Here is a 22749-nt window from a genome sequence, read left to right as displayed (position 1 = left end):
TCGTAACAGACCAACGACACACTTCCCAGTGTCGCTCCAGGTCTCCCAAAGCTGAACCAAGTCGTACTCTAGTCTACCACATCAGAGCCGCACACGTCTTACATCGACTGTATCGACTGTAACGGCTCAAGTCCACTGTAGTTCGCTGTATAGACTTTAACGACAGTAGTCCACTCCAGTTAACTCTACCCTAGTTAACTTGCATCGAGTCGTACTCATTTCTCTTCCACAGAGCCGCACACGTCTTACATCGTCTGTATCGACTGTAACGGCTCACTCACGACTCCATACGACTCACTTTCACATTAACTCTCTGGCTTATATAGAGTCCCTAATCGCTTGTCCAAAGTTGCACAAACACGGCTAGTATTCTCTGAAATAACACGTGAGGAAACGTCACATCCTGTCTCTATTTATACACGTAGATTCCAGAAAACACTCGATGCAGTGTCATCAAGTCGGGGTCACACGTAGTGACCTTTATCTGTCACTGTTCATTAGTAACTGTCCCTCTACTTAGATCTATTCGTCCCCTGGAACAACACGTGAGGACACGTCACATCCTGTCTTTGTTTGTACATGTAGATTCCAGGGAACACTAGCTGCTGTGTCATCTCGCCGGGGTCATACGTTGACCTCTACCTATCACTGTTCATTTGTAACAATATATATATATATATATATATATATATATATATATATATATATATATATATATATATATATATATATATATATATATATATATAACAACCCCATTAGCACCAAAAGTACATCTATATTTTTTTCGTACATTGAAATTCTTGCTGCAAACGCCGTATCGGTCATTATCTATATATTGAGACATTTTTAGAGTATTAACTCTGATTCCTTAACAGTATGAAATTGAAAAAAAAAATATTGTTGTATCTCCGCCTGTCAGTCAAAAGTTACTTGTGCAGCCTTTTTGAAAATGTGTACAATTCTAGTGTCAATAAGTGATCTTTTTAATTGTACAATATGTCTATAAAATCTCACACATTTTGACCTGTTTGATGTCTTTCTTTTTCTAACCTGCCTTCTCGTTCTCAAGCGTCCATTGAGACTGTGATGGTACCTATGAAGACGAGCTCTTTTAACCCTTAAAGTGCTGTTCTGTTTTACAATGAGTGCATACGAAACGGAATTACATTTCTGATGTTTACACACGCGTTTTAAGGGTTAAAGTATGTCTTTCTTAGACTGACTATCTCTAACTTTGTCTTTACACCGTTTCTTCTTTTTCAATGTTTTTTTTTTTCATTACAAAGCTTATGCCAACTCACTCTGTCTGTCTGTCTGTCTGTCTGGTAAAACGTTATTTCTCCCACCCGCAGGCTCGGATTGCGATGAAATTTTGCTCAATTATTTCTTGTACCTGACAACAGAAGAATCAATAGAAAAACACACACAAAATTAATTAAGTATCGGTAATTAATAATATGTTTGGTATCTCAAACAAAAGGAAAGAAATACTACTTGACTAAAGTTGAATTATTCCCCTATAGAGGTCGTCGTTTGATGCTTAGTGAACACAAACATAAAAAAACAAAACAATATATAACTTTATAATCTTCCATGTTCATAAGCTCTTATCTTGCAGAGTGGTTACCGTATTGGCTTGAGAAGCCTGACAAGGGTTTATCTCACGAGTTCGAATTCGGGTCGTTCAACTTTTTAAAAAATAAATACATTTAAAAAGCGATCACCCAGATACCCCGTTCTTTCTCCTCCTTTCCAACTGGTCCAGACAAGTGATAAGATTATAGCGTATTGAGAAAGCTAAAAACATAAAATGGAGCAAAACAGAAACAATTGGTACAAATATTTGTAATCGCACAGATGTATTATGTTTTTGTCCAAGATCTATTAAGTATTTAACTGCATGACAGATCCAAACTAATATCATTAAAATAAGCGTTGTTGTTTAAAAAAAAAATGTTGCTTGTTTTGTGTGTGTGTGCGTGTGAGTGAGCGTGCGTGCCCGTGTGTGTGTGTGTGTGGTTCTTTCCTCAGGGTTTAGTCGCAGTTGAAAAATGTGATGCAAACCTAGATCAGCAAATAAGAAATAGACAAAGCTCCTAATGAGATCTAGTAAAGAGGAACAATGTGATTGGAGGACACGGAACCAATAGTCCAACAGAGGGACAGAGTGAAGTTAGTAGATTTGAAGCGACATTAAAGTAAATTTATCTCAACTACAGGAAAATGTTTGTTTTTTTCACCTAACCCAAACATACCTTCCTAGTATACATTGTTCAGGTTGAATCTTTACGGGTCTATTTATAATCAAGATAAAATATGCTGAAAATAGCGAAACATCTTATTTGCTTAGCTGTCTGGGGGGGGTGGGGTGGGTGGGGAGTGACTCGGAGCCAGTAATGATTAGTTAAAAATATTGACGTGGACAGAACTGGCAGAAAGCGGCATCCAATCCCCATTCTTTTTGTGAGCAGGAAAGAGTGCTTTAAAGTCAATGCCTGATCAATGTCTATGACGCAGATTGTACCAACTAATATACCGCTAAGTTCGATATCTTTTGATGCAAGTGACAAAATTCAAAAGACAGACTTCCGATATCAAAGACTGAATAGAGATTGTAATATTGGATCGGTATAGAGTCCCATTAAGTAATTCTAAATATAAGTAAGGTTCCCCTTTTCAGACTTTGGACAGATGATGTAAAGTTAATCTGTTTCTGTAGCCCACGCTAAATGAGGGTTTCATGTGGCCAGCACAACGACCAACCGCCTTTACTTTTCCCCAGCCAGTGTCAGGTACCCAAAAGAGCTGGGTGGACTCAGAGGCGCCCAAAGATCCCGAAATTAAAGATCCCTGTCTTCACCAGGATTTGTACCCGGGATCCCCGGTTCGGAAGCCAAGCGACGGCGCCTCCTATTCTAACTATAGACTTGAATATAAATGTTAATTGTTCCGTGAATTTCGTAAGACATTTTCACATTTTCACCTAATAGCTTGCGATTACTTCATGAGTCATACTGCAAACTAACTGGGTGGAACATAGTTGGACATGTCGAAAACACATGTAACAAATTCCAAAAAATTTACAGTTCATGTATATTTATAGGGGACAAATACTAATTGGCCACACAGTTAAAACTCTGGTTTGACCGTAATTTTTTTGCAAGATATCGCCATCTTAACTTTAATATACACTATTTTGAACACGCTTTCAGCGGGTATTCCAGCACTCGACTCAAATGTTTCTTTGTATTTAATAAAGGATTGAAGAAATAAATAAACCTTCAAGAACATTTTGCGCACCGTCTCATATAGAAATTAACTTGGATTGTACAAAGTTCATAAAAAAGACTTCTTGCAATATTGAATAATCACAAGAAATATATATTTAGAATAAGAAATTAAAGACCGACATCATCTTCATAAGAGATGAATTGATTTCATCACCTCTTTTTTTGAAATACTTCTCTAGCATTGTAATTCAAAACAACGTGTTTGGGACTTCCTCTTGTTGCCAGTTTGGTAAAAATAATCCAGATTTGGCCGAATACAATAATAGATGCTCTGGATACAAGGCGTAAGGTGAAACAACAATAAGTAATGCACAGAGAGTATCTCTTTACCTCATTGGAACTTACATCTAGCTAAGATCTTCTGCAACAGGTAAACGCGGAACTGAAACTAAACCTATTGCTACATTATTAAATAAAAAAAAATCGTTACCTATGATTTGGAAATGCCTGTTTCTGACTGGCTTACACAGCACGGACCGGGTTCGAATCCCTTTTACTGTCTCATCCTAAGACATTAAACAAAATAGCAAGTACAAAATAATGTATTATTTGAGTTTATGAAATTAATTACTTTAGGTAATTTGTATAGCTTGTAATGCGTTACATTACACAAATGATACAAGAATTTTATTTGTTTGATTTTGTCGTTACTATGAAATATACAAGGTGGCCAAGATAAAGGAGCCCCGGATAAGACTGGATCTATCTACTTGCGATTTTTATTTGTGGGCTAACTGAAAGGGTCATGTGTACAGTACCATCTACTAACCAGCATACAATAGAAGAGTTAAAAAGGGACATTCACTTCTTAATTGCGGACATCGCATCAAAAGAATTAACAGAAATCTTCCATAACACGTTGAGACGTGCTGACCTGTGTCTCGGAGTTTATGGTGCGCACTTTCAACATCTGGTGTGAACTATGTTATGTTTAGGATATGTTTACGTTTATTAATAATATTGTTGTAAACCTATTCGCGACGCAATAGGGTTAACTGTGTGTGATCAGCTGACATATGTGACACAGGCCAGTGATACAGTTTTAGCGTGCTATATCGAAGGGCAAGGGACAGTACTGGCATGAACTTTGCACGTGAATAGGACCCGGGTTATGGTCATCTGATCATAAGCCTGCGTCGACCAGAGAAACAGTGTGTGTAAGGCAGTGCAGTTCAAGACAGGACAGCGAGTAGACCGGGACTGTTAGTCCGCCATGAAGTCGGTCCTGGTTGAGTCCTCAAGTGTTATGTACGAGTCCAGGAAGAGATAGAGACAGTTTTGTACGGTGATGTACAATGTAACATTTTAGTTGTTGATGTGTTGCCAATAGTCTAGTAATGGCTGTTGTCTACTTATACACTCATTATTAAAGTACCAGATTAACCAGAGCACTTTTTGTCAGGTTCTTGATGTGTTGTTGTGTGTTTAGCAGTGTTTACAGAAGGCTTGAATAGAAGAGATCGTAACAATATGCTGTTTTTACTATATAACAAATTTTTATTTAATTTTCTGTAAGCAATTGTTCTTCTCTAATCATACCAGGCCTCTTTTATCTTGGTCACCCTATATTAGCCACGCTAGTAGAATGACTAGTCTTGCAGATTTAGCAAGGTATTTATCTGGCAATAAATGTAATATACTTCTGTCAATCTCTCAATGATAGAATCAATAATTGTATTTGCATACCTCTAATAAAGTATCTCTATCCAGCCTTCCCCCCCCCCCCAACTAACCATCCAATCATCAGATAGTATGCGCTAATATTACCCACGTATCAAGTCATCAGTGTGTGTATTAATCCATCATTTGATTCTTTGCCCAATCAAGTCTATACTAGCGCTCACCTCATGTTCGATCCTGGGATCCTGGGATGCGTCCGTGATGTTGATCGTCTCACCCGTCAGTAGAACCAGCTCGGCTATCTTACTGGTCACTCGTAGACTGCTGTCCCTATCGCTGAGACAGGGGGAGACAACACAGACAGAAAGAAAACAAAATGAAGAATAGAGTTCTCAGTGTAACGTAACTCTTACACATTATTAATCACTTGTTTAAAATAAGGGAAAATATATATATACTAGACATATGTTACCCGCGACCCGCGGGTCTTTATTTGCGCATTACTGTCGATATAGTCACTGAGAGTGTTTTGTAAACAATTAAACGAAATAATAATGTAATAAGTAAAGCGAATGTGTCAATGTAAAAATAGCTAATAGGCTTAAATCCATTTTTTTTTAAATTAAAACATTTGCTTTTGAATAATCTAGTGGATTGGATATAGATGTATGTTAAACGTAGCTAATGATCCTTTCACGTTATTTCTCTTTCGCTACGAAAATAAAATTAGTTTTGCGAAAATGGTTTACCCGAAGTCGATACATTCTTATCTATTAAAAACGAAAAGAGCGATAGCTTTGTTAAATAAATGGGATTATAAAGTGAACAATTAAACGAAATAATTTTTAGTACGCGAGTCATGAATGAATATAGATCTAGGCCTATCTCAACTCGGCTTCGCAGCTTTCGTAAACGAATGTAGCTTTAGAAAACCAAATTTGAATGTTTATTTGATCAAAATATGAAATGAATGAACTTTAATTAATATGTTTATGTGTTAAAGTATAAGACTATCTGTGCGAAGAGAAGTTTTATCATCTTAGTGTTGAATTAGAGTTTTAGATCTAGGGATGGGATTATAAAGTAACAATAAAACGAATTAATATTTAGTACGCGATTCATTACGGAATTGTCTAATGAAAGAATGTTCGTCAGGAAATCTGTAATCACAGATATAAGGAACTAATTAATGTAAAAAATGCTTTTGAAACACAAAATTGAAGGTTAATTTTATTATATAATGAAATCAATGGATCTTCTTTTGTATTTTCATGTGTCAAAGTAAAAAACTATCTGCGCAAAGTGTATTTCTTAAAATTAGATCTAGGTCTAAATCCTTTCTATCTTTTCTCATGTCAACATTGTAGACATGGCCTAGATCCATAAAATACTATAGCTGTAATAGAGTCGGACAACTTTATTTTTTTGAGGGTCTTAAGTTTGTTTTAGGGCTACAATACATACACTACGGTCTAAGTTGGTACCCAAGGAACATTCCTGCCTAGTTTTATCAAGATTGGTCAAGCGGTTTTGATGTCTATAAGTAACATACATACATACATACATACATACATACCCCTCACATTCTACTTTATAATATAGATTAGTGTATGAGATAATTGTTTCAAACTGAACTCACGTAGGGAGCTACTTGAGGAGTTTTAAGTTTATAGTATATTAAATATATTATGATATATTACAATTTTATTACAAGAAAACCAACGATTAGAAAAATTTGAGCTGATTGGCATATAACGTTGCTACTTATAAACGAATGTTGACGTTATATCTGGCTGAAATGCAGCTCTCATACATAAATGTCAAGTCTCTATTTTTAAGGCCCATTCAGAATACGAAAGTAGCAAAAAACACCAAACGAGTGAGAAGGTGTGGATCTAGAGTTTTAATATCTGTTACGATGGAATCGGGAGGAACCTGTCACTCTTTTATCAGAGGCTGGATCTACAATCTAAATCCCATGAACTACAGTGCAGGGAAATCTTTCCGTGAAGTAATGACAGAATTCATCTTTTTATTGTATAAAACTGTTAAATTATGAAAAGATTGTACATTTTCTATAAAGAGACAATGTAATTTAAGTTCAAGAATAAATTCACAAACTAAAACTTGACATGAAGCTTGAAACTTATTGACTGATGGACCTATTTGTGCTCCTTGACACAGGCTCGTCTCCTCTATATACAGATTTTCAGACCGAAAGCTTTCGTAGCCAAAATAACAAATACTTTTTCATTTCTAGTTAATTCCCTTTGCATTTTAACCATTCTCTGTAGAAATGTGAATCTTCGAGAGACCTCTTCGAGAGACCAATTTGTATATAAACTTCCTGTTTACAATTCTCCTGAGACCTATCTCATTCACACTATTTGTAACGGCAAACTTGTCTAACTGGTGCATACTAGATTGTGGCTTTTTTTATTCTAGCTCGAAATTAAGAAGCTCTATGTTTGATTTAAAGTTGTACATATAGTTGCCTACTGTATGCATACTCTTTTAAATAACAGCGTTCTAAATCAATGTGAGGCTTATATACCGTAAAACTGACAGCCATATAAACATTATCACATATTAGAAAATATATTTGCTTGAAAGATACTTTCTTATGCTTATAATATTTAATGCAATCTCCTATGGTGTGATTAATTTAGCTATTTGTAAGCTTGTGCTTTTAGGATTTAATTTCCGGAAACGATTTTCTTAAAAAATATTTCTTCTCTTCCTGCTTATGGGAACTTGAAAAGGATTAATTTAAAATTAACTTTTTTCGATTCAGTCTCGTTAGAGCTGGGAGTCTGGGAATGTCAATTTCTGAAAGCAGGATTGAATCGATTTTGTTTATTTGGTTGAAGGGCAATTGTATAGGCCAAAAATTGGATGACAAGTTTATAATTAATGTGTTTGTAAAAACAAAAACGAAAGATATTAATTTTTAAAAGTTGAAGTGTTATTTCAGCTTAATGACAAAGTTTGGGGCGTTGAAAGTTGAGATGCCAGTCCTGTTTGATGTGAGGTTTATAAAAGTTTTGAATAAAGTTACTATGAATTTGAATGAATTGGGGAAACTCTTTACGGTTCCGTTTATTGTTATTATTGAAGTATTTGGAATCTTCTGAAACAAACAAGATTCCCAAGTATAAAGCTTAAGAAAAGGCATTCTCTCTGACGATATTTTAATAAAATATTCAGAAAGACACAAAGATAAAGGCACATATTCTAGGACAAATTTGTACAAATACTCCTTCTTCCCTAGTGCTATTAGAGCATGGAATGGGTTGCTGAGCTAGCCAGGAAAACCAGTGACTTGGCAGAACTTAAGTCATTGGTTAACATGCATGACTGAATGCATGACCCGAAGGACGTAATCATCTTCCTTTTTTGAAGTAACGTCTGTATTATAAGAAGAAGAAGAAGATATTTGAAAAATGACACATAAGACAGAGACAGTTGAGACATGTACTCAGGACTAGGTCTATGACATTGACATTGACATTACTGCTCTGTACAGCCTGACAGAAGGAGACTTTAAAACATTGGAGAGAAGGTCAGAAGAGAAATATCTGGAAGATGGCGGAGCGTTCTTAGAGGCAGACGTTATATCCCAGAATTCTCAGGAGCTCACTAGTTTGTGCCTTGTACTAATGATTGTTGATGTCGCAACATGCGCAGGAAGTGATATATAAATGATACAATAATGTCTAGACGTTTTATTTCCTTTTTTTTATTGATATTCCAATCTACTAGAATCTAGAATAGTTACTTCTTTAATGTTAAGTCATAAAGTATAAAACTTTTTAAAAAGCAATAGGATACTTCATGATAGAAAAGTAAGAGTTCCGCTTTCAGACCATGCGGTCTATAGGGCAGATGAAGAAAAGGTCATATGTTTCTGTGGTCCACGGTTAACGAGGGTTTCATGTGGCAAGCACAACGACCAACTTCACTTTTCCCCCAAATATTATCAGGGACCCATTAGAGCTGGGTGGACTCAAAGGCGCCCAGAAGATCCAAAAATAAAATAAACAAGTCTCCACCAGGATTCGAACCCGGGACCCTCCGGTTCAGAAGCCTAGCGCTTTACCACTAGGCCACTTCATAATAAGATAAGCGAAAAGGTTTGTTTCTCTTATCTTGTTGTCTTCTCTACTAGCGTACTTATAAAAGTATACAAGATAACTTAAAGATAGGCTAGGGTTGGAATACACATAGACGTGAAGGTAAAAGTTTCTATCTATAAGGCGTTGTTGTCTCTTCTTATTAAGGCAGATAATACTTCGTTGTTTTTTAAACACGTTGACATCGGATCGAAGTAAAAATTATCCCAGATTTTTAAAATGAGGTCGAAGTAAAAACTACCACAGAGTTTCAAATGAGGTCGAAGTTAGAATTACCACAGATTTTGAAAATGGTATAGAAGTGGTTGAGTGATAATGGACTTAAATTTCTTTCTAGGAGTTACGGGTTCAAATCTCCGCGAAGACTGGCATTTTGAACTTTCGGATTTTTAGGACACCTCTGAGTCCACCCAACTCTAATCGGTTGGTGGTTGTGCTGACTTCATGACACCCTCATTAACCGTCTGTCATAGAAACATATAATCGTTATTACATCATCTGTCCTATAGATGGCAAGAACTGAAAGGGGGTACTTCACTAAGTTAGTCAGAGTACATGTATTCAACTTGACAAATACAGACTCAACAGTTGTTTATGCCATGTAACTGTTGGCCAAAGGTGAAAGGGTAGAGTAAACTGGAGAGGACTCGCAGAGAAAGGTGTAGCAGTTTTAAAGTCGCAATCTCGAATCAAAATGCATTGAATCTACGTGTGAGATGTAGTCTAAGATAGAGCTTAAATAGATATGACGCAAGAAGAGTGGCCAGCGTGAAAGGGCCCCGAACCATTAAAATGATGAGAGAAAAAGCAGGCCTATCTGCAACTGACCAAACCTACCCTATGTATGCGGCCGGCTTTTTAAAGCGAGGATTGGACTTTACAGTCATCTTCATGTCCATAGGAAATGAGAAATGTGCTCATCTTAGACCACGAAGGAGGAGCTCTATATATACAAGGTAGACATTGATAAGTGTCTTCGTTTTTAGGGTGACAAGAGGTTGGGTCTAAACTACTAGAATCTAGGTGAATAATTACAATACATCAAGTAATGCTTTAAGTTTTTATTAGAAGCATTGTGTGGAGATAAAACTTAGATCTAGTAAGTAAATAAATGACAGTGTCAGTATTTCGTCCCTTCTTTCCCGACTGCAGCAAGCAGTTATGAATGCCTACAGAACAAAAATCTATTCCTGAGAGCTTTCCTTCCGACCTAAACATTGCACAATATTCAATAAATCGATAGAACCAGAACATTCCTCATGTCTGAACGGACATTGATTAACAAAGTGCAGGTTTCTAATGAATATTTAAATACAAACAGGGCCGGTTTTAGAATAGCCGTAGGCCCTGTGCTTTTTAGCATAAAAATAGCTGTTAGCCTGTCAATATATACCTCAAATATTTCATGTGGGCAATGCAGATCTAAATGTGACCTAAATGATTGATTATTAAAATTTTAAAAATAATTTTCTTTTCAAAGGCTTTGAGTCCGAATATTAATGGAGAGTACAGTATTTCACGTGGATACGCAGCCCCAGCTGCGACCTAGATATTTTGTCACAAAATGAAATTACATCCTTAATAAAATACGGAATACATCACATTTTGTTTTACTAAAAAAGAAAATTTAAATAAATAACAAAATGTGAAGAGGAATATATGACGAAACAATAAAAAAAAGTTAGGTCTTTAGAAGTTGTGAACATTCAACAAATAAAAGCCAAATCGCTGCTTTACATCTTATACAATTAACAAGAAAAATACAAAAATTAAGAGTTTTAACAGCAGTGAAAGTGCCACAGTTCAGCAGCGGTGAAACAGACACACTTAAAAATTACGTGAAACATTAGAAACAGAAATGAAACAACAGATAAACAGCAGGGAAACATCTTGAAACAGCCATAGTTGAACAGCGTTGACACAGCTTTTAAACAGCACTGAAACAGAGACAATTTTTTTGCTATACATAGAAAAAGTGCTCGCTGTTATAGTAAATCCGCCTTTTCCCTAGGTAAATAATTATGTGATACTGTCAAAGAAACTGACATTGTTTTATATTAATACTTTAAATACCAATTTTGCAACACTAATACTCTACGTATAGTACGTTATGTTAGTGGTTTTAAGTCCTCAAACCGCAAACAAAATATATTTTTTTATCTCTTCTGCATTCTCATTATGACGTCTGGGCGTTCCAGGTATATTTCTTGACATGTGAATCCGGATAAGACCGGACAGTCTCTATAATTTTAATTTTCCTAAGGGATATTATGAATTCAGTATCCTTGTTAGTGCCCCTTCATATAGTAAACAGCTTAGGACAAAACATGATCAGCATTCTCGTGTGACACTCCACAGAGGCATGTTGCTAGATTTTTTTTAGACATACAAGGTTAACGATATCCTAGACTTATTAGAATCATAGGAATGGACCAAGGGACACTTAAAAAGCCACATTTAACTTCCTAAAGGGCAAATTGCATCAAAAAGGTAATAATCTCTAATGAATGGGTAAGTTCAATAGCCTTAACATAACCTTCATGCTATCTGGGAGAAGGCCTTCCGTGCTGCGTTTAGGCGCTCAGTAAAAAAACAGCTATACTCGAGTCGGGTTTCGAACTCAAGCCCTCTTGATATGTAGGCCCCTCAGCCACATATCCCAGACATTAAATTGAAGAAGAACTACCCAGGATGCCTTCCTATCGGTTTTAGGACTATAAACGGATTAGTCTTGTAAGCAATTATGATAAATAGTACAATACTGAAGAACTCACGGAAACCAGAACGAGTGGAACAGCTGACCAATGACATATCAATTAAAGCCAATATTTCAAATATGATTTGTTAGATCTATGCACAATAATTAACGTCTTCAATGACAAATTCAAGTCAGAATTCTTAATAGGAATCATAGCCACTATAATAACATTTGATATATATATATATATATCGCTTAGATGTCAGCTTAATTGATTAGAACAGAGACTAAAGGGATAGAACGATATAATTTAAATTCTTAATTTCATTACTCCTAGGCCATGAATTCTTATGTTTTCAGCCAACAGGAGTTTACACTTATAAGTGTTTTTATATCTCTGGACCAGAAAACAGCCGTCTTAAAATAGGCCTATTCCATGCAGATCTGGATCTGTATTTATCGCCAAGAAAACAGCCATGCATAAAATACATAGCATTTTTATTGTAAAACTACCTCTACATTTAAAATTTTTACCGTAAACGTTATAAGTTATAACTGATTATGGAGTCTAAATCTACTACTAGTCTATGAACTTGTGTAACTTTCTGAGCTAATTGCCCAACTGTATTATGCTGCACGAATCATTCATATTAAAAATACCACACAGCTATTAATACCTGTTTAGATAAGGGAGAGAATGCAAACCATTCAATGTCTCCTGCCTGGTCACAGCTCGACGTCTGCGTGTAAGTAATTAGTTTAAAAGAAAACAATTTTATTTCATCAATATAAACATTGGAACAGAAGATGAAGACACATTTTTATAAAGTGTCTCATAATACAAAAAAATTCAATTCTAATTTAATAAATATTTAAATAATAAAATTATTCTGATAATTTTTTTTAAAAACCATTTTCACATTATTTGTGCTGAATAGTTTGAAATTTATAATGCCTGTAAAAATGTTTGAATAATTATACATATCAATGAATTTAATTCGTGATATAATATCAAAGCTCCAAAATGATGAATAACATCGAATATGAAAAAAGTCACAATAGCTTGTTAGATAGCCGTTTGGTTTAGTTTGGTCTGAAAAATTTAACTTTCAAAGCCTATTTGGTGCATTTAGATATGGAAGATGAATTGAAAATATAATTTTATACATATTTGAACAAAAAAAAAGTTTTACAAAAGATGCTAGGCGTAGCGGGAAACTGTTTTATATATCAAATGTAACACATCATCATCATCATCATCATCATCAACATCATCATCTTCATCATCATCAAACTCCATTTGAGTTAGGGCTTGAGAGGCTTAAATCTTCTCTTGCAAAAGCCCTGTAAAGAAACCCTGCTGTCTTGCGTAGTGCATAAATGTCGCCATACAGGTCGAGAATTTTGGGTTTCCCAGACCTGTCGAGACGGAGATCAGCAAGTCTGGGGCAGTCAGACAGAATATGAGGCACGGTTTCCTCTTCTTCCTCGCAGCGGGGGCACCGTGAATCGAAATTTGGCCATAGCCGTGAGAAATATGAGCCAACAGGACAGTGGCCTGTCCTGCACTGTGCTATTCTAGCTTTCTCAGGCCTGGACAGCCTCCACCACGGGGAAGTGCGGTCAGGGCGCCTCAGGCGGCCTTTTGGGACTTGTCCCAGCACTCAAACCACTTTTCCATTTCTGTTTTTCGAATTATAGCCAGGGCATGATGAAAAGTTACAGCCTGTTCAATTGGTGGAATTTGCCCTCCCTGGTGGGCCAAGGAGTCTGCAATAGTGTTGCCAGTCACACCTATGTGACTCGGTACCCACTGCATTATTACAAGGATGCCATAGCGATGCTTTATGTTGTGTGAGGAGGCCATGACGACAGTGTCGATATTGGGGGGCCATGGTCCGGGGCTTTGCAAAGCATGTAGTACAGATTTTGAGTCAGTAACCACAACAATCTGTGTTGCCCTCAAATGTCCCTTGCCGAGTTAAGAGTCAATGACCTATAAGGTTTCACAGACTGCCATGGCCTACGCATCAAAACTGCAAATACTACCACATGGTCCAAAGATTTTTACTGAGTAAGAGCCAAGAAAGTGGATGTAGGCTCCATAGCCTGCTCTTCCAGAATCTATTAATGCCGACCCATCAGTATATGCAAACATAGCACTGGGCTTGAAGGCATTAATGGTCTTCAGTGCTGGAATTTGATAGTCGGTAGATGAACGACTAAGCTTAGTTGCATTAGGGTCTACTAGTTTCAATCGTATGTCTGGTGTCGTTGGGCGACACCAAGGGGGAAGGGGAGGAAAACGTTGAATGTTTTGTCGGTTGGTGGAGAGGCCAGCTTTATCAGATAGTCTAGTGGCATGATGCATAAAATACTGCATCTGGATGCGTCTTCTGCATTTCCAACTATCCACTAATTTTCTAGCTGGGAGGTATTCATCCAGCCTTTTATACCGCTCAAAGCAGGTCAGTACTGGCCTTTCTCTCCTAAAGTTTAGTGGACCTACATTAGCCATTATCTCAGCCGCATTTACTGGACTTGTCCTAAAGGTTCCACAGACAAATCTTATGGCTTGGGACTGTATTTTATCAAGTTGTCCAAGAGCAGTCCTAGAGCCATAAATTTGCACAGGTAGGCTGTAGTCTATCTGTGATCGGACTGCTCCTAAATACAGTGATCGGAGCATGTCTGCTCGGGCTTCCCTCTTCGTGGATGCCAGCTTCAGCACAATGCAAAGTTTCCCTGATGCCTTTCTTACAACTTCCTGGATGTGCTGAATCACCAACCAAACATTCAGAACTCACATTCCAGGGCCGGATTTAAGTTTGTGGAGGCCCATGGGCAGGAGTTTTGTTTAGGGCTGTAGGCCCTTACAATTTTACAAAAGATCCACTTATGAATGAAAATACATATATCTAAAAGCATGCCATATTTTAGAAGAAAGAAATAAGAGTTTTTGTAAATTTGATCTCACTTCTTATAAACGAATATTTAATGTGCACATTTTTGTTGAAAAAAGATATACATCTTTGCGTTTGCGGAAGGTAAAGCCCTTGGCCAACGCAATCTCTTAAATCCGGAGCTGTATTCACTTATTCCGAGCAGATATACTACACCATATTGAATTCCCCCTTCGTTCAATAACAAGTACACATTCACTATGTATACAAACTCTACAATTTTCAACCAATCATTCTATGGCTAAGCTAAAGAATATAATGGATACGTATAGGAAGTACCAATCTTCTCCCTTGTGGTAACGCTTTAAATTTATAAGATAAGGTATGGAAGAAAAAATATGCACTGAGGTCAGCTTGACCATATTTTTTGGTTACATTTATTACCTAGTCTGACTCTGTACTACTCTGTAACAACCTTTGTTAATCTATAAATAGTTATTTATAGTCAACGTGAAGAAACATACAGATAAAGACAGTAGGCAAAAAAAAAACAAGTTAATAAAACGAAAAAACAAACAAACCCAAGGTGATTAAATAAACATAGGAAAAAAAAACTATCTATTTACTAGTAAACAAACCAACAAAAAAAAAATTTCAAAGTCATAATTCTAGGGGTTAAATTCCTATTTATAAAGTTGCATTATACAATTTTAAACGTATTAAGAAAAATGGATGAAAGCCAACCATCTGAATTTTTTATAAAGTTAAGATTCTATATTTTTGTGCTGTATACAATTTATATGAATATGGATGTTTGCCTGATAAGCTGGAGCTAGTTAATAAGGGGTCGCGGGTTAGAGTTCGAATCCCTTCTCGAGCACAATTATGTTTACTGAGCGTTTTAAGGCTGCTATTTCATTGGTTTTTCATGTCTGATTCAGGCAACCCGTTACATGTCCTAAATGTATTAAAAAAAAAATGAAGAGAAAGAGGAACTTACTTAAGTAACAATAGTTTATTTTTAGAAGTAACATTATTCAAATAAGATTTAATTTGTAACATGGAGAAGTATTTGGCATTCTGTCGAATGCCGGATTTTGTTCGTTGTGGGTCACATGTAGATCAGCGGTTCTCAACCTTTTAAGCTCGCGACCCCTTTTTACAATCCCCCGCTCGCCCCCCCCCCCCACACACACACATACAGCAATAGAAGAGTAGACAATAACAATCCATATTTTCGATGGTCTTAGGTGACCCCTGGCAAATCATCAATCGACCCCCAACGGGGTTGCGACCCACAGGTTGAGAACCCCTGATGTAGATCAATCCTATAACTTCATCTCATCTTCTAGCCTCTGTCATCAGTCCGCATACGTATATCTCAAAGTGCGAAATTCAACATTCTATAGAAAACCTGAAGACTAGGTAGGAAATAATTTCTCAAGAGACATAACCCAATTTTTTTTTTAGTTTTTCAAATCTAGATGTCACAGACATTCTTCACCAAATCAACATAATTGACACTCGTAACGGGAACTTTTAGGTTTTCGTCTTTATTCAAAGGATATTGTGAAGTGATAAAAAAATATATGAATAAAGAAAGAGAGATTGACCTAAAATAAAGCAATAAAATGCTAAATATAAGATTAATTTGCAAATCCCTTGTAGCTCGGAAGTACAGGTTTACGATTTATTAAAGCTAAAACTGAATAGCGCAAATTCTGAGGTTTCCTTAAAAAAAAAAAAAAAAAAAAAAAAAAAAAAAAAAAAAAAGAATCTCCGAATTCTCTGCGACTTTACATTGTAATACGCATGTGTCCACCCATCTATGTTGTTTTTTGAACGACGAAGAATTTGCAAGCTGATAAGAGGCATTATAAATGAAAAAGTATAAAATACTTTTTTAAAATTAAAACAAGAAAAACAAAGTTTCAGAAAAAGAACAACAACAACCATATAGTTTGCAGTCATTCGTAAAATTAATATATATATAATAAATACAGTTGGCAGTATGGTCCGACAGTTACGCTGGGCAGGGCACGTATCCCGTATGGGGGACGAACGTATGCCAAAAGCAATCTTATTTTGGTGAGCTGAAAGGTGGTTGACGTAACAGAGGTGCCCCACAGAAACGCTTTAAAGACCAGCTTAGGAGCCAACTTATTTTAACTGACATAGAAAAGAGCACCTTGGTTGCAGTTGGATTCAGAGCGAGACCAAAAGAAAATCCGCTGCCGAGGACAGACGTAGACGGCGAAAAGAAAATATCTAAATCGACCACCGGCAAACAATGGTTATGGCTGCGTTGTATGTAGCAAAATATGTAGGTCACAGCTGGGGCTGCGTAACCACGGGAAATACAGCATTCCTCGTTAATCTTGGGTCTCGAAGACAAGCCTAAATATTATTACTGTTTATTTCGCCTCTTATTGACTTTGTCTTAGATCCCTAGCCTTGCTTGAGGTATTGGGCGGCAGGCTGTCTCCACAGAGATCAGCGTCATAGCTTAAAGTGCATCTTGTAATGTTTCATTGCAAATACTTGAGTTTATTTTCATAAATTTTCCTAGTCATTTTTTTTTCCCTTCTTTTGTCCAATATCAACACAGAATATTGCCATTTATTATATTCACAGCATATAAAGGAACAACTTTTTTTTTTTCTTAATTCTCTAGCAGGATGTCGCTGTCGAATTATTTATGAATAAACAAAAAAAAAACAAAAACCTTTTATGATCGTGTCTTGAACATTGTCGGGACATTACTGTAAAGACTTTAAACACAACGCTTGGCCAGACACTCTTCAACACTCGCACAAGTCATCACATATTTACTGGATTCTTTTTGATCTGTTGTTTACTTTATCTGTACGACATTCGGAACTCTTCCCCCCCCCCTCCCAGGTCTTGTTCCAGTTAACCCACAATGCATTTAGATGTTAGAGGAATAACTAGAGAGCATTGTTTGTTCTTCTCTCAAACTCTCCCCCCCCCCCTTCCCTTTTTTAACTCAAGAAGCCAAGGAAAAAAAAAAAGATATTATATTAAAGCAATGTAAGACCACAATGACGGGATTTAAGATGGAGTCATGCTGAATGGCACTGGCTCGATTCTATTTCTTTGTCATATTGATTTATTCAATAGTTCAACTGGTTACTGAAAACATTTTCGGTTTTCGATTCATACCACCAGCTTGTCATCTTTTTTTTTTATGGCTTCCTTCAGTCGCGAAGAGTCTATGGATCATCTCACGGAAATGAAATGAATGCCTGGGCATTAGCTGCGGTTGGAACGATGTCGTCCACACATCAGTTCACCCCTCTCCACGCAGCTGATGTATCCAAAGGAACGGCAGTGCCGATATAGTTTGGGGTCAGCGGCGTCGCAGGTTCTGCCAGGGTGTAGCACTGGGTGCTGCAAACTGCCTTAGGGTCGCCAGCTCCTGATTTTTCCTCTGGATTGACTCCAGAAGCCTTTCCCATGATTGGGTATAGCTGCAAGGCAACAGAGGTTCAAAATCAGAGTTTTCCTTCTCCTGTGAGAAGCCTGCCGTCTAGTGATTTAGAAATAATTTTGAATGATCGATGACAGAAATCTTAGAGAGGAAGTGGAGATGGATTGGTCACACCCTTAGAAAAGATACTAGCAACAGAGAATAGAGTGGAACTCCCAGGGAACAAGACGCAGAAGAAAGACCAAAAAGAACATGGCGACGCAGTGTACTTGAAGAAGCAGAGAAGACCGGGAAGAGCTGGGAAACCATCAAAAAACTAGCAGGAGACCGTGCAGAGTGGCGTGTTTTTGTCGAGGCCCTATGTTCCATGAGGAACTCAAAGGAATGATGATAATGATGATGATGACAGAAATACAAAAATGGAACACGTTGTTTGTTTGTTCCACAGGTTCCAGATGTTCTTTCAGAGTTGAAAATAATTTATTTCCTAGTCCAAACCTCCCAAAAGACGACAGGGAGATAACAGAGAGCAAGGTACGAACCCGGGACCATAGAGAAGTCCGAACGACAGTCCAGCACGCATACTACACGTCCAGGCAGACGATTAAACGAGCATTTCAGAAGTAATTTTCTTTTTTTTCAAAGCTTTTATCAATTTATTCTGTCTGTCTGTCAATCTGTCTGTCTTGTAGAAATTTCGAACATGTTTTTTTTCTCCCATTTCCCATTCTCAGATCAAGCTGAATATTTACACAATTATTTATTGTACTTGACAAGGCTTAAATAAATTTAAAAAAATTAAACAATTAGTTAATTAATTTTGGTGATTAAATTATTTTGTTTGATATCGAAATAAGGGGAATGAATGCTTCTTAATTAAGAGATTTGGATATATAGGTGGATTTAGCCCCCTTATTACGTTTTTTTCTCTCCCACTTTGCATTCTCGGATCGTACAAACAAATTTTGTATAATTAGACATAGTCTATGACAAAACACTAATGAATCCAAAAAATAACCAACTAGCTATTAAATTAGTACTGAATAATTAATTTAGTTTTATATGGCAGAAGGGGAACTAGACCCTGCCATTGTCAGATAAATGGCAGTAATTAGCGGTTCTTTACCTTAGATAAGCTTTGCAAAAAAAAATAATTTATATTCCTAAATCAGCCAGGAACATCAGTCGCAGAGTTTTACGTTTTAATTAATATGCACGACAAGATTAACTCTTTCTCTCCGTAATTATTTATCACATTCTAGTCACATTCTAGGGGAATCAACGTTGGTATCGTCAGTTAGGAGAGAAAGAGTTAACGTATGGGAAGGAGTAGGACGTAATTATCTTTTGTTTTGATGGAACGTCTTTAAATTACAAGATAAGTTAAGATAAGATAACATAATGTTTCACTCTCTAAATCTAAAAAAGAAAACTTTTAATGAAATGGAAAACAAAAATGTAGTTAAAATTACATTGATCCGTTTCTTTTATCTTCAAAGAAATCATGATTTTTATCAAGCCTGTTACACGCACACACATACAAGCTTACACACACACACGCTCATGTTTTAATTCGGAGCTTTCAGTTTAGTAAAGATAGAAATCGCAAGAAAAGTCTAGTTTTCATTAGATGGCTTGGGTGTCATCAGCCATTAGACAGAAAAAACACCAACATATCAAATGAAGAGAAATCTTTAAAACTGTTTTATTCTAAAATGGAAAATAACAAAGATTTACTTATGTATGGCTAAGTAACCAAATAGGTCATACGACTAACATATCAAAATATTGAATCTCTCTCCTCTCTCTCTCCAAGGAACGCAAAGGGACGTTTTGTAAATGCTTTCGGATTCTTCTTCAGATTTCAAGATAATTTGCCCAACATCCTGGCCCAATACTCTCGTAGGTCGACGGAGCAGTTGGGATTCAAACCCGGGACCATCAAGACCACCGAAGGAAAATCTTGATCGCACCCCACAAAATTTAGGTCATAATAATTTTTCAAATACACTTAACGAAATAATACAAAAAGTGTTATATTTTTTTTTTTTTTTTTTTTCAAAGGAAACCTCAGAATTTGCGCTATTCAGTTTAGCTTTATCATCATAGGAATCCTTGGGCTTTATGCCTCTTTTCTTTGCCTCTTTTTTGGGCTTTATATGCCTCTTTTATGGGCCATCTTGCCTCTTTTGTGGGCTTTTTTTTTTTTTTTTTTTTTTTTTAATGTTTTTATTTGTAAGTTATCATAATTCACAATTATTAAATCATAAACAATTGAAAAGTGATTAACCTAAAAATATAATAACAGTAATAGAAATATTATTTAATATCAAAGACATACTACCTAACCAATGAACCCCCTAAAGACAGAAAAATGATACAAGTATACTCTACTCCAGAACAATCAACACAGTATCAGATATCCCTGACCCCCAACACCCTATTTCTGAAAAACTACATGAGCATTATACAGATATATGAAAATCAAACTAGATAATTCTCTACCCTAAAGTCCATTATTTTTCTTAATGTTAATTCCAAGTGATTGGGATCAAACATCTTATTATTATGTAGACATATGTGACTCTAGTACAACTAACACATTGTTGTCTTTTGAGAAGTTAAACCAAAAATGTTTGTTGAAAAATTGGTGTTTAAAATGACATTAACGTCAGGTCAAACATGAAAGTATGCAGCCGGAAAAAAAAAGTTTCCTTCATTGAATGACTGAGTACATTAGTCACATACATGGCATGAATCTCTGATACCGATCCAGAAATTATTCTATGAAGTATCGATTCCGTCCTTAAGAGTTTATCACGCAGGGGACTAGCAGACGATGGGGCTTTTTTAAAATATTGTATCTACGAAAAGCACACAGGATAAAAATGGGAATGTTAAAACGTTAATAATTTCATTTTTTAATGAATAATGGAAAGATTACAATAACTTGTTTATCTCCCTTGAACTTATTCATCAGATATTCACTTTGCTCTCAAACGAAGATAGTATTAATGGTTAAGTGTAACTAAAAAGGATTGGTTTAAAAAAGAACTCCTTGTGGATTTGCATGATTAATTGATACATTTTAAACATAGTAATCTAGTATTTATTTAGAGCTTACACCAACTCACTCTGTCTGACTGATAAAAAAGTTTGTACACGTTATTTCTCCCACACCCGATCTCGGAGCATGCTGAAGTTTTACACATTTATTTCTGTTACGTGACAACACAAGAATCAATACAAAAAGATAATCAATTAGTTAATTAACTATTGGTAGTTTATTATTTTAGATAGTACCTTAGTAGCAGAGTGGTTAGCACGTCGGCCCGAGGAGGCGTAAGTCACTAGTTCGAGTCGTTCCCCCCCCTTTTTTTTTTCTTTTTTTGTAAACGCTTTAAACACCAATGACGGTAAAACAACCATCCAGAGATCTCTTTCTTTCTCCACCCCACCCCCCACCCCATTTTCCCAACAGGTCCAAATAGGTGATAGGCTCATAGCGTATTGAGAAAGCTAAAATAATGAAATAGCGCTAAACAAAAGCAATTTAGTAAAAATATTTTTAATTACATAGATTTATTGTTGTTAGTCTAGATCTATTACAAATTTAACTACATGACTTAACCAAACTAATTGATAAAAGTACACTTCAAATAAGCTTGTTTTTTTATTTTTTGTTTTTTAAAGTTTTTTTTTGTTTTGTTTTTCTTGTTATTTTTATTTGATTGTTTACTAATTCTCAAAGCACTTAAGAATGGCTGCCGGGTCGTGCGGTTTGCGCACAATTTTACGAAAAGATACAGAAAAAGAAGAGGAAGCGATGTAGTAAAAAGAGTTGAAGATCATGTCTCATAACTCATTTAAATATTACAAGTTGAAATATAATAAAAGCGTTAGTTCTTTATTGACGCAGAGAGAAGATTTGCCTAGTTAATCATGTGTTATTACGCCATTAAAGTTGTTTACATAATAAGTATTGCCCAGCTTCTGAAACAAAAAAATTATAGGACTATTCCTAGACGCCCATTAGGCTGGCCAATTTACCGCTCTATGAATAACCGGAATCTAAATTTGGAAACATTAAATCTCGCCAGAAAACATTTCAAAATACATAAAGGTTTCAACATTAACATCAGGAACTAACAGGTCGGCAGCAAATTTTATTTTTAATTTGATATCTAGTTCATTAGTATTTTTACAACCAGATATTTCTTTTAAAACCAAAGCTCTCCACCAGATCTATTATGGAAACTTGAAAATCGAAAAGAAAAGAAATAATTTAAAAAATATATGCACATACTATATAAACATCCAACACTTGGGCTATATCAAAACACAAACATAAACACTCACACACACGCATCGACTTCAGGCAATATTAATAAGACTGTCTGGTCGTGAGGTATGCGTTCTGGATTGTCGTTTCAATGATCTCGGGTTCGAGTCCTTTCAGACATCATCCCCCTGCAGTGGTGCGGAATGTTTGGGCTAGGATGTAATAAACTTGAACTCTGAAGGAGCACCCGGAACACAATGTTTGAAAGAGAAACTTCACTTTACTTTACCCAGAACACAAGGTCTAAAATGGGAACTTTATTTTACTTTACCATATAACACAAGGTCTGAAAGGGGAACTTTATACTTT

The 22749-nt window shown here is 36.1% G+C and overlaps 1 protein-coding gene across 3 annotated transcripts in view; it reads right to left on the bottom strand.

Moving 5' to 3' along the window:
- Window positions 1–22749, bottom strand: part of LOC106069852 (dual 3',5'-cyclic-AMP and -GMP phosphodiesterase 11A-like) — a 222413-nt gene that overhangs the window by 29455 nt on the left and 170209 nt on the right. For 2 of the 3 annotated variants that reach the window (XM_056003930.1, XM_056003931.1), the window contains exons 10-12: window positions 12422–12484; window positions 5138–5249; window positions 3724–3799 (exon numbers count right to left, since the gene is read on the bottom strand). In XM_056003930.1, coding sequence (XP_055859905.1) covers window positions 3724–3799; window positions 5138–5249; window positions 12422–12484 — 251 coding nt within the window. The remainder of the gene's footprint in view (window positions 1–3723; window positions 3800–5137; window positions 5250–12421; window positions 12485–22749) is intronic. The other variant, XM_056003932.1, reaches the window with a different exon arrangement.

The sequence above is a fragment of the Biomphalaria glabrata genome, chromosome 11 (genome assembly GCF_947242115.1).
Source record: "Biomphalaria glabrata chromosome 11, xgBioGlab47.1, whole genome shotgun sequence".
Classification (NCBI taxonomy): domain Eukaryota; kingdom Metazoa; phylum Mollusca; class Gastropoda; family Planorbidae; genus Biomphalaria; species Biomphalaria glabrata.
The sequence above is the reverse complement of the archived record's forward strand: the minus strand, read 5'-3'. Positions and strand labels throughout refer to the sequence as shown.